General features: G+C 36.9%; 1 protein-coding gene across 3 annotated transcripts in view; it reads left to right on the plus strand.

The window, feature by feature from the left end:
* The window catches only part of LOC107673422 (lysyl oxidase homolog 2B), a 29,332-nt gene that overhangs the window by 4,291 nt on the left and 11,196 nt on the right, over window positions 1-13,845 (plus strand). For 2 of the 3 annotated variants that reach the window (XM_016467012.1, XM_016467011.1), the window contains exons 3-6: window positions 1,091-1,266; window positions 8,712-8,923; window positions 11,379-11,595; window positions 13,154-13,337. In XM_016467012.1, coding sequence (XP_016322498.1) covers window positions 1,091-1,266; window positions 8,712-8,923; window positions 11,379-11,595; window positions 13,154-13,337 — 789 coding nt within the window. Of the gene's footprint in view, window positions 1-55; window positions 414-1,090; window positions 1,267-8,711; window positions 8,924-11,378; window positions 11,596-13,153; window positions 13,338-13,845 lie in introns of those variants that run through there. The other variant, XM_016467013.1, reaches the window with a different exon arrangement.

Consider the following 13,845-nt stretch of genomic DNA (forward strand, 5'->3'; position numbering starts at 1 on the left):
ACTACTTCCATTGCTTCACTTTCACTTCTTTTGTTTTTTGCAGGCCATAAAAACCTTTTGAGCCTCTATCATTATGCTGGCCCTCTGGTCTGTGTCATTTGTACTATTGTGCGTATGGAGATTCAGTTACGCACAGTATGAGCACTTGGGTTACCTCCTGGGCTACCCAGAACCTGCACAGGACCTTTATACTGCTCCAGAGCTTCCTAAAGATATACCCAGGATACAGCTACGCCTGGCAGGAGAGAAACGCAAGCACAACGAAGGGCGCGTTGAGGTCTTCTATGAAGAGGAGTGGGGGACTGTGTGTGATGATGATTTCACCATTCATGCAGCCCAAGTTGTATGCAGAGAACTGGGTTATTCTGAAGCAGTCTCCTGGTCTCCATCATCTAAATATGGGAAGGGAGAAGGTAAGCTAGTGTTCAGAATGATATAATGTGAAACTGATGCCTTTTTTCCGCAATTAAAATGACTTGCAGTTAAAGAAATAGGCTAGTTCACCAAAATGTACTCACCCTCAAGCCATGTAAGATGTGGATAAGTTTGTTTCGTCAGAAAAGATTTGTAAAAATGTTGCTTTACATGTCTTGCTCACCAACAAAGTGAATGGGTGCCATCAGAACAAGAGTCCAAATAGCTGATAAAAGCATCACAATAATTCAGAGTCGTGTGAATTACTGTGATGTTTCTGTCAGATGTTTGCAGTCCTATTTTAATGGCACCTATTCACTGCAGAGGATCCATTGGTGAGCATGTAACATAATACTGAATTTATTAAAATCTGTTCCAACGAAGAAACAAACTCCTCTACATTTTGGAAGGCCTGACAGTGAGTACATTTTAACAAAATTTCATTTTTGGGTGAACTATTTTTTTGATAGTACAGGTTAGTACAACATGTCCATGGACACCTTTTTGACTTCATTAAAAAGTTTTAAATGAACCAGTGTTGTGACAAATGAATTTTTAAATGAACAAATATCTCATGTAGACTCTTAGGTCATAAAAGCTGCATGCATAATTATGAAAGAATTAGCAAAATTCTCAGCAATGAGAATTTATATGCACTGACTTCCTGTGTTTTTAGGCCGTATCTGGTTTGACAACGTCCACTGCACGGGGAATGAGAAGAGCTTGGCCCAGTGTGAGTCTAATGGCATAGGCGTGTCTGACTGTAAGCATACTGAGGATGTCGGGGTGGTTTGCAGCGACAAGAGAATCCCAGGATTCAAGTTTGTTAACACCCTTACCAACAACATCAATGTAAGTGAATTCAGTACAGATGTGTTTCTTCTGTTATTGTCTAAAACTATTCAGAGGCGTCATGCCCATTTCATTTTTTAAGGCAAATAGATTTTGAATGCAACTTCCAAAAGTCACAAATATTTTTACAATTATGTTACGATTATTGTAGGTACAAAATTAATAGTGCCCCAAAGCCTTTTGGTGAATTTCACTTGTTTCGAGGCCAAAATATGTCACTTAGTGATGTGTGTGTGTGTGGTTAGGAGAATCTGTGCAAAAATTTACAAAATATATTTTGTCAACACAACACAACCAGTTTTAGCATTTAATGAGAAGTGTCACCCTTTTGTGAAAATGATTTTGCAGCTGAACCGCATGCTAGGATATCTTCTCTGATTCACAAATGCACTGTAAAATGCTGAAATAAGGTGTCGTTTAACCTTGCAGTGTTCAGTCCTGAAGGTTTAAATTAATTTGTTTCTGTAAGCTAAAGAATACATGGAGGACTGAATCGATACAGAACTTATAGGCCTAAAAGTCATAATATTCTGGAATAGCAACAACAAATGTGTTAATAATGTGTGTTTTTAATTTGGTTCATAATTCATAATTGGGTCTTATTGGCAGTCAAGCTTTCTATCTGGGCCCAGGTGCAGGTTTTTGCTGCGGGCCCCCCAAGAAATCGTTTTCCAGGCAGAGGAAACTAGGTGTGGGACGCCTCTGAAACTATTGTTGCTTTTTTCCTTTGATCATTTTTCCAATTGCTCAATGCATTCTTTTCCATTTATTTTCTCACCCAGAGCTAAGTAGCTTGGTTGCTAGGCATAAGACAATATGTCTTAGGACGTTTTTATGCTACCCAGATTTATGCTACTTGGCTTTGTCTAAAATCATTTCTGTGTCCAGTTAGAGTAATAACAGGATTTGTCCCCATCCTCTGTCTCTTTCCATGCACAAGCTGCTCAGAGCCGGCAGTGTCATTTTGAAAGAATGCATTAAGCATGCAGAGAAATATTTTATAATAGTCGCTCTTGTAAACAAAGAGAATTGTAATTCCAGCATCAGACTCTAGAAGATGTGACAAATAAGATTTCAGAAAGTCTGATTGTAATTCTTAGTCAAAGCCAAATGGAAACCTTAATGAATGCCCATTTGAGCATTCATCACCACTCTAATTTGCAGCAAGAAAATATATGAATATACTTACACACACATGCAGTTTTTAAAAAGATACCTTTTGTGTCTGAATTTCATTTCAAAGTATTATCGGGAATATATGAGTCAAGCAGGGGCTAGGGGGAAGTCTAGACGTCTTAGATCAGCTTCTATTTGGTCTCCAGCTGAGAAACCTGGAGAGAAAGCCAGAGTCAGCTTTTCCATCTACTGATAGCCTGCACAGGCTCCACATTAAGGCAGTTAAATCACAGGGAGGTTTACCATAATGCCGGCCATATTCAAGTCATCTGGGAATGTTCATAGGCAGCCCACTGTGGCCTTCCTCGGGTTAAAATGGGAAAAATGATGTAATGTGTAAGTGTGGTGGAGAAATGGTGGAGGAGAGTTTAGACTTCAAAAGAACAGGCAGACAAGTCTTGGGGGAATACATGAACATTACATTTTCCAGGTAGTGGTATGGAATAACTGTTGTCATAAAAAGTGAAATATTTTTACAGTATGTGTAATAATACGCTGATCCACTTTATCAGATGCATTGATCAAATGATCTTGTCCATTTGTTTTAGACCAAAAACCTGATCAAAGATACAATGTACTTTTCTAAACCCATCCAAAAAAGCTGCAAATATTTATGTGCCTCAAATATCCAGTGACCCTGTGAACATCCTGTAAATCATGGCATTACATGACTTGTTTACAGTAAGACTAAGAGGACTGGCTGGTCAAATCTGTGAATATTTTTCTACAACCTAATTTTATTGTGAACAAGATGTTCTCCCTGTTTGGAAAGAAACATATTTCTATCTTAACCACTCTTGGATGGTTTGGCATGGTGATGTGCATGACAATGTTAATGTATTTGGTCTTGGCGGAATAGATCTGCTACGTGCTGCTGCTGCGGCAGAGCAAGTACCGAGACTTGTGACTGCCAATACATCCACAACATGCTGCTGTGAGCATGTAAGAAATACTGCTGCTGCACATATAACATATATGAAATAACCCCCATAGCATACATGAATCACCCCATAGCAGATCTATACAGGTGGAGCTGGGGAAGGTTGAGGGCTTCTGAAGCGCGCTGCAACTGCTACAGCAAGCTCTAGCCAAGTATTTGAATGTTGAGCAGCAAGCCCATTGGCTGCTGATACAAAAAGAACCAATCAGCTGCGCCATGTGATGATGTCATTATGTCAGACTGAGTTAGACCTATCGGACTGCTCCATCTAGAGTTTCATGCCAAAACTTTGGATCTGGTTAGCCAGTCATTGTGTTGATGCCCTTTACTCCCTTTATTTAGCTCTATACATGAAAACTAAATGAATCCATTTAGTTAATTCTGATCAATCCAGGCAGTATATGCCCTGTATCAATCAGAACCAATGCTCTTGTCCACCATTATCATGTAAGAGTGGGGCACGCAGAAGCAGCTGGAAGCCTGTACCATGCAGACACATGTTATGCAATACCTTAATTACAATCACAGGAAGTTTGTGCCTTTATGAGGTTCAACAGAGTTCAGGGGAAGTTGCATTATTTATTTGTTGAAGAGTTGATGACTGTGTTTCTTTTAGCTATAGAGGATTATAGAACATTCACAGTGATACAACATAAAATCCTAGTATTTTTAAAGTAAGAAATGCGTGTTAGAAATCATTAAGTTTTGTTAAAACTTTTACAACAATTGAAGATAAAAATGGTCACCACCACTTAATCTTAGACAGATGCTGCTGATCAGCTCGGAAACACTCGGCCATTATTTTTCTAGTGACTAATATGTTCCTCATCTGTGGAGTCTGGCCCAGCATGTACAATTATTCTTACTCTACAGGTTCCATGAATCCCCCCTTTTTTAAACCTTTTTTCCAACCTATACTTAACAGATATTCTTAATATGTCTATAAGCATGTCTATTATGTAAATGTTATGCAGTATATTCCCTATACATTTACTGCACACGTCAAATGTCAAAATGTGACTCATTCCTTACCTTTGGGTAGATAGAGGGTAATATTCTTGGTTAAAAGTAGTCTAAACTACATTTGAGGTAATGAACAGCATGCCGTAGATGCTCGATGTGTCATATTAGAAAGAAAAAAAAACATAATATTCCTTAAACTACACTACATTTTAATGATCTGTCATTTGCTCAGTTAGCAGTTTCACTGCTATCATAAACAGTTGCTTTTCTGTCTCTTTAAGTCAATTTTCATTGTTTTTTCATCTGCCTTTCCTCCCCTTCAAGTTACATACTTTAGGGGAATGACCCTTCCTGTTAAGCAGGATGTTTATCTCTTAAGTAGCATGTGTAATCTCTGAAATTGAAAATCAAACCACAGCTATGTGACTAGCAGTGTCATTTACAGTGGGAAGAGTTGTTCTTTCAGTCTTAAGCCTAGTATTCAATACTTTGTCATCTTACATTCAGTATAGCATGCGACTATTGCTTGTGTGGTTTTTGTAGTACATTTTGCTTTTGACCCAAGTGGAAAAACACATTTTTTACATTCCTGAGGATTCCAAGATTTCTGTAGATGTAAAAGTTTCCCTTGAAAACCGACACCAATTTTCAATGTTGTTTTTTCCTCAGAGTTCTTGTAGGAGAGAGACTGTTAGGTCAGCATGAACTGCTCACAGAGTTGCAGTCAGTAAAAGAATAAAAAGCCAATTAAACATGGGCACCAGATCAGTGGAATGGACCATGCTACTCTAATCTTGCTATTTTAGGAAACAGATAATCATCACTTGTGCTTTGGCTCTCAGTCTGTCTAACAAGACAGGCCAGGGCAGTTGTCCAGCAAAGTCCAAGTGCTGTTTGTTAACTGCTGTCGATCTACCCTGTTTTGAAACGCTCAACAGACAAGTATATGTAAAAGCATTTTGTTAACACACTGTTCTGTTATAAGTTGGGGGAGGGAAACTGCTAATGGGAAATGGGCTCCATCTGCAGAGGAGGCATTCTTTAACATGTCTTTGCAAAGAGTTGAAAAAAACCAAACAAACAATAGCCATCTTTTAACAACAGAAGAGTTTCTAAGACAGGACACCATGTTCAGTGTACAGAAAGATGAATGTTACGCTTGATTCTTTTGTGCTTTTTTTGTTACAACAACGCCTTTCATCCATTTAGCTTGTAACAATAATATCTACCATTTGTACTCCTTTTATGGATTTTTAGGGATTCATTAAAATTGTCTTCTTCAGTAAAGTTATTCAAAGATGCATAATAAAACCATTGCTGCAAGTTTTTTAATGTTAAAGTTTTACATTTTAGTAGGTTTTTAGTAGCTTTTTTGAATGACAATTGTGGAATAGTTTTGTTATTTGCATTCTGTTTAGATGCGGAGAACATGCTCTCTCACTCTTCTTCTCGTTTAAAGGGAAAACAATGTGGGCTGTGTGACATTTTCCTTTTTTTACAGTCTGTCTACCGGCCAGTGGAAGAACGCCTCTCAGTTCACCACTTGCGCCTCTGACTCCTTCTCCTGTATGAGCAGTAGGAGGGTTCTCTTTTTTCTTTTTGAAAGACAGACTAGCCTCCTGAGACGCTTACTTACATCCACAGAAGGACAAGCCCTCACAAATCGATATCCCAGCTGTTATATTTTTCTTTCCTAGCTGCAAAATCCCCTCCTCTTCCAGTTACCATGGAAGCCAGCCACACGTGTTTAGGAAATCTTTTTCTTCCTCTTTTGTGCTAATAAATCACGCATCAGGTGTTTTTTCTCCCAACCTGTTTTGAAACCTTCCACATTGCCTGTTTAGAAAAAAATTTATTGAAAGCCCATGTAGCTCGGATAGGTGCACTGGTCTTTGAACTCGCTGATCAAGTCACAAAGTCCCTCAAAAAATGGAAAAACTCATTTATCAAAACTACAAAGTTACTTTCTTACAACACATGGAAAATCACTTTTTATTATCCATCAAACAGTGTGTTATGTAACATATTTAAAAAATCATGATGCTGTGTTGGGATGATTGCTTTGTTAGGATGATTTTTGTTGCCTTTATATGCCATTTTAGTTGGTGTTTTCCTGTAGCTTTTTTATTTCAGCTTTTGATGGGAATGCTTTGTTGCATCACACAGTAGCTTAGATAACAAAAATTGTTTATGAAAAGTTTACTTGGTTTTGCGGCAAGTCACGGAAACCGCTTCTATATTTTGATGTCTTTTGCTGACCACAGAGTCCAATTTAGATTTTGAAAACACACAGTTATTCATTAAATCCGTTCAATCTGCAGCTGTAACTGCTTGGTCAGAGACATTAGAAAAAAAGACTTACCATTCCATTCACAAAAAAATGCCTTTCTCTTTATTTACAGAAATACCATTTCATGTTTTTGAGTATTTGATTGTGTAGTTGTCTGTTTTGTTTTGCCCTTATGTCGTTTTAAAATACATAATAGTCTTTTGGTCATATGAATGAATGTTTGTCATTCTAGAACTCTATCCAATGTGTATCCATGTTGGAATAAACCCATGTAATTACACTGCTTGCATTTCCAGTGTGGTACAGTAAGGATACACTATTACTCTGCCACATGTTCATCCACTACAGCATTCTCATTCCTTGTTTGAAATCCCTGACTTCAGCTTGTATTAATTGCTTGATTTTTTTTTTCATGAAAAACATACGTTGTTGGGGGATCAAAAGAAAAGAGTCTCTCAATGGTGACCACTTCATATTCTCCTATACATTTAAAGAAAAATTATGTTCTACAGCAATGGTTCTTCAACATTTTTCAGGCCAAGGAGCCCTTTTATGCCTGGCCATTGCAAAGTAATAATTTTTTCTTTTTAATTTTACTTATTACAATTGTATTGTGTGAGAGACAATAAAAGACAAGCATCTTTAGCTTTGGTTCTAGTTAACTTTAATACTTTGTTTTTAGCACATGCACTACTATTCAAGAGTTTGGGGTCGGTACGATTTTTTATGGTTGTTGATGTTAGCAAAAGTCTCTTATGCTTTCCAATGCTGTATTTATTTGATCACAAATAAAGTAAAAGCTGTAGTATTGTCAAAAATCAGTACAATTGAATATAACTGTTTTCTATTTTAATATATGTTAATTGTTTTAATTTAATTTAATGTAATTTATTCCTGTGATGGTAACAGGCTGAATTCTCACAGTCACTACTCCAGTCTTCAGTGTCAGATGATCCTTCAGAAATCATACTAATATGCTGATTTGGTGCTTAAAACTGTTTTGCTGCTTAATATTTTTGTGGAAATCGGGATTCTGTGATGAATAGAAAGTTCAAAAGAACAGGATTTATTTGAAGTAGAAATGCTTTGTAACGTTAAGAATGTCTTTACTGTCAACTTAATGGATCCTTGCTGATAAAATATATCTTAAAAATCAAAAATCTTACAGACCCCAAACATTTGAACGGTAGTGTATTTAACACAAATTTAAACATAATTCACAAATATTAGGTCAAACCATTTTTGGCAAACCAAAATGTTGAAGACTCTTGTTCTACATCATAAGGTACAGAGGGCAATGGAATGTTTAGGCCACTATATTTGCTGAGCTCAGCATCTCATACAGTCTTTCTCAACTCAACCCACATGGTCTCATTGCATAGGAATCTACTGCTAAAGCTCTTCATGTAGTCTTATAGTCTACAGAAATGATTTAGCTTTATTCCTTCTGACATGTTTACAGTTCATGTAGGCTTAGATACTCCCTGGAAGAATTTGGTGTTAGTCCATATAGGTAATGATAAATAAATAAATGGGATGAACTGCATTTAGATGCTGTTATACAAATCTCATGTCATATGATGAAGTACCGTCTGATATTCAGTTGCTTAAGATGTCCTCCATGTGCTACAATTTTCCAGACTCTCCAGTAAATTTGGGGAAAGAATTTCAACCACACACCTTTGCCTGATTATCAAGGTGTCTGGGATTATTTGATGCGAGTTTGAAAGCAGTAACCTCTTCTTTGCCTTTTTATCCATCTCTACTATATACGTCAGAACCCATTAAGTGCATTTTTAGTCTGGCTACAGATGTGAATTGTAGTTGGCTTAAGGGTAAACACGGCTGGAAGTTTTTTTCACAGGTGGAGCAGGTCAACAAGTTATGCTGATAGGATGTTTATAATGAAGTGAAGAACTGTAAAACCCGTTTAGTTTTATAGTAGCTGTGGTTAAAGTGGCCAGTTAAAAGTTTCACAACGTGGGTATATTGAATACTGCTGACTTAGAACAAATTGAAACATTATGCTATTCAGAGGGAACCTTGTTTAAATACTTGTTTTCTTTCGCCCCTTAGAGTCTAAATATTCAGGTGGAGGATGTTCGTATACGCCCCATCCTGTCATCATATCGTAAGCGCAACCCAGTGACAGAGGGCTATGTGGAGGTGAAAGATGGAGGCAAGTGGAAGCAGATTTGTGATGATGAGTGGACACACAAGAACAGCAGGGTTATCTGTGGCATGTTCGGCTTTCCTGGAGACAAGAGATACAATACCCGTGTGTACAAGTGAGTTCTCAGTTTCTCTTCCTTTAGAATATAGATTTTGTTTTTGCAACAAAAAAAAAAAAGCAAAAGTAACTTTGGTGACCTCAGAGAAATGTAGAATTGTAATATTTTACATGGAGGTACTCCCTATGTGGTAATAAATATCATACTGCAGTCAACTCCCACGGATAGCAAAAATGGAAACACAGTGCACATGGAGTCTTTTATGGATCCAGGGACCCCTGGGGGTCCTTAAAGGTACTGCAGGGGCTCTGTGAGCTGGCATTTGAAACATATACAAATTTCGTAAAATATATGAAAACATATACATGTTTTAGTTTTGTGGACAAGTGAACTAAGTTATCCAATGTAAGTTATCTTTTTTCTGAATGATGATGGACTGTAAATTCAAGGAAAATCATTCTAAAATACTGTCTAAAAAGCAGGATATATCTTATGATGTTGGTTGAGAGAATGTCCAAGTGTGCATTTTCACACTTTTAGTAGTGTTTCTAAATGTAGCTGTAATTCTGCCATTTTTTCAATCTGAATATATTTCTTTTTTGGACAATACAGTATAGGAAAACTTTACTTAAAGCCTTTATGTATAATGCATTATGAAAGTAATTTTAATGCATTAATTATGCCTTGTAATGGACCTTATAATGCATTGTACAGTCTCATTAATAATTGTAACCACAATTTATACATTATAAAACTTATCAATTCATTGTTACACTATGTGTTTTAAATTCGGTTATAATTATTTACGACAAGATATAATGTATTACAACGCACATTATGAATAATTATAATTCATTATACATTTTAATAACCCTTTATAATACATTATACATAAAGGCTTTAAGTAAAGTATCACTGAAAATTTTTTTCGTGATTCTGTTGTTCAGCATTTCCAATTTTTTTTCCCAAAAACATTTTATTTAAAAAAATTGAAATAAAACATCCTTTATCTAATTTGCTATCTTGCTTAAATCCAAGCCATATAAAATGCTAACGATCATAGCATAAACTGCTTGACACTGTCATACCATAACAGTCATTTTTTGTTTGACAGACATAAATCTTAATCTGTTAGCTGTTGGTAGGAAGCCTGAAAGAAAATACCCTCCTTTGGAAATAGCAAAAATAGACATGCTGCTTTTCCAACAGCACTGGTCAGAGAAACCACTGGTTGCTTCTCAAGCAAGTCTAGGCAAATTAACCTTATTTGAATCACACCATGAAGAATGTTCCTAGCGAGTCCTTTCCGTGCAGATGAATCTCTGCAGTACTCCTGTTAGAAAATCTGCAAATAAATAAGAAAATCTGCATAGGGCAACTCAAACTTATACTTTCTGCTAAGCTATTACATTCCATACTGTGTTCGTAATGTATGACTCAAGAGTCGCATAAATCTTCATGAGCACTTTCATAACTATGTGGAAATCAGCACTAAAACGCCTAGTTAGTAATGAATCTGCTATATGAGAAATCACATAGGCACAATGGAAATTAAAGCTTATTGTTGCTTGTATGATCTCAGACTCTTCGGCTAAGCTACATGCTTCCCCACACATGGTGTGCCTTGTGAAATTTGCAGGCGCTGTCTGTTTTTTTTTTTTAAATCGGTGCTTGATGTTGGGGGGAGGGGGGACACGTAGCCAAAGGCAGTCGTTTTTTCAGCGTGGAGCCAAAAAGGGCTTCTTTTCAACTACCTCTGTCTGCCCTGTGGCTTTAAACTGCTTTTATAAGAAAATTTGGACTATCCTTTCAGAGGACCGTGCTTGAATGGCTCCTGTAAATAATACGGCTCTTTCCCTGGCTGGAACAAGCAGACGATGTTCTCAGATGATAAAGCACCGGCGTGGAAATATAACAGCTTTCCCTACAGCTGTTCTCGCAAACAATATAAATCAACTGCCTGGTTATATGTTCCGGCTTTTGTAACAAAACTTTTTTTTTTCCCCCCATCTTTAGATCAAATCTTTGAGTTAAATGTTATGTCTAGCATTTCTTTTGTGTCTACCAAAGCCTATGTGTGTGTGTTTGTGTCCACATTTGTTTTCCCAGTAGTGGTTGCAGTAGGGATCTGAAACAGACTTTGGAGCAATTCCAGTGTGAGACGTTCTCTCCCTCAGAGTCTAAACAAAAAACAAATGTGGATTGTGTATTTTTTGTAAATGACGGCCAGTATACTTCTAACAGCGAACTGTAAGCATCATGGCACTTCACATGAAGCTTGTTAAATATTCTGTTTGTAGGATGAGCACCATTTTTCCTGCAGGAATATATGACGTCACTTCAGCAGTGCTTCATCTTTTTACAGTTCAATATGTATCAAATCTTCAATGCAGTGATGAATCATTACTAGCCATATTATGACTAGAATCTTCCACTTGGGCCTATACATGGGTTTTGTGTGAGTTATGTTTGTTCAGTTTAATTCTTAAATTCCCTTTGCTTTATTTCTCAGGATGTTTGCCCGCCGGAGAAAGCCAACATACTGGGATTACTCCATAAATTGCACTGGAAATGAAGCTCATTTGTCTAGCTGTAAACTGGGCCACACACTCGCCATCAAAGCCAATGGCACGTGTGAGCAGGGCACTCCTGTGGTAGTCAGCTGCGTCCCTGGCAGAGCTTTCGCCCCGACTCCCATGGCAGGATACAGGAAGGCCTTCAGACAGGAGGTGAGGCCAGATTATGCATTTCTTCCAAAAATACAAGAAGCCACATGTCCACATGAGGTATTGCTTTGTGCTGAACTTCTGACTCTCACCCTTAAGGAGACTATTAAGTGTGGAACGGAGCTCAGCACAATTTACCAACATGGTGATAGTGAATCTTGATCTAGACTAAGCGGATAATTTAAAGTGAATCGTTTCTTACTTATTTAAAGATGTTTATATGGCAAAAGTGGTAGTTTTCGAGTCCAACAGTTTTAAGTTGCCTCAAACTGTGATTATATGAATACTAATGTTAGAGAGCGAAGACAAGGATATTTTTGAATCCCTAAAGCACTGTGATGACAGACATTTTAGCCGAAAATGACAGCACTCTTTCCAAATGATATATTTAAGTAGTCCATGAGGAAGCTTGCCTGTTACATATCATTCAGTGAGGTCAGTGAGTTCATTAGCATGATGCAGATCTGCACTATTTAAGTGTCTGTTGTGTATTCCTGAAAGAATTCCTGCAGAATATATGCATTCATTTTATGGTTAAAGAGGTAGTACATACAAAAATGAAAATGTTGTTCCAAACCCGTGAGACCTTCATTCACCTTCAGAACACAAATGAAGATATTTTTGATGAAATCCAAGAGCTTTCTGAGCCTCCATAGACAGCAATGTAACCCAAATGTTCCCAGACCCAGAAACGTAGTAAGAACATCATTAAAATAGTCAATGTGACATCAGTGGTTCAACCGTAATTTTGTGAAGCTATTTCATCAAAAAATATCTTAACTTGTGTTCTGAAGATGACCAAAGGTCTTATGGGTTTGGAATGACATGCGGTGAGTAATTAATGACAGAATTTTCATTTTTGGGTGAACAATCCATTTAAAGATGAAATATGACTATTATAATGTTCCAAAATAATGTATTTAAAATAAATTATTTCTATTTTTTTATCAAAGAATCCTGAAAACAGTGTACCATGGTTTCCACAAAAATATGTGCAAGCACAACTGTTTTACAGGACAGAAATGGATTTATTAACTTTTGTAATGTTTTGTAATGATGTTAGGTTTGTGATTTCTTGAGGTTTGCCATGCACATCTGCCATAAGAGTTGCCTGAATTTCTGGAAAACTTCTCAAATATGAATTTCCTTCAGTTAGTTATAACCAAAGAATTTCAGCTCTTCTGCTAAGAGGAATTATTCTCTTCCTCTTCCTTCACAGCAAAGATGAAATATGACTATTATAATGTTCCAAAATAATGTATTTAAAATAAATTATTTCTATTTTTTTATCAAAGAATCCTGAAAACAGTGTACCATGGTTTCCACAAAAATATGTGCAAGCACAACTGTTTTACAGGACAGAAATGGATTTATTAACTTTTGTAATGTTTTGTAATGATGTTAGGTTTGTGATTTCTTGAGGTTTGCCATGCACATCTGCCATAAGAGTTGCCTGAATTTCTGGAAAACTTCTCAAATATGAATTTCCTTCAGTTAGTTATAACCAAAGAATTTCAGCTCTTCTGCTAAGAGGAATTATTCTCTTCCTCTTCCTTCACAGCAACCCCTGGTGCGCCTCAGAGGTGGCGCTGTAGTTGGAGAGGGGCGTGTGGAGGTGTTGAAAAATGGAGAATGGGGCACGATCTGTGATGACAACTGGAATCTCGTAGCAGCTACTGTGGTGTGCCGTGAGCTTGGATTTGGGAGTGCCAAAGAGGCGCTTTCTGGAGGTCAACTTGGACAAGGTGCATATAGTTGAATTGATCAGAAGGTTCTAGACAGAACATTACAAACTCTCTGACTTCTGTGCATTTGCTTAGGCCCTTTTTAAGTATTCATAGTACAAGGTGCTCTAGGGAAATGAAGGACTAAATTTGATACATTGCCTGTTATAATGAAAGTTATTATCACTACAGACACTGTCTGTCTAGCACACCTTTATTTCAACTTGAATAAAACTGCTTTTATGACTCTGGGGGGTCTGGGATCCCCAGGGGGCCACAATGTGTGGGAGGGAAAAAAAAAGAATTAAGCTGAAAATGTTTATCTTCTACAATGGCGTTTTACTGATGAATAAATAAATAAATAACATTACGAGAATAAAGTTGTAGCAATACAAGATTAAACTTGTAATATTTTTAGAATAAAGTTAAAATTACAAGAATAAAGTCATAGCAATACAAGATTAAAGTCAATATTTTAAGAATAAAGTCAAAATAGTCTCAAAAAATTATATATATATATATATATATA

The sequence above is a fragment of the Sinocyclocheilus anshuiensis genome, unplaced genomic scaffold, assembly GCF_001515605.1.
Source record: "Sinocyclocheilus anshuiensis isolate Anshui unplaced genomic scaffold, SAMN03320099.WGS_v1.1 scaffold508, whole genome shotgun sequence".
Classification (NCBI taxonomy): Eukaryota; Metazoa; Chordata; class Actinopteri; order Cypriniformes; family Cyprinidae; genus Sinocyclocheilus; species Sinocyclocheilus anshuiensis.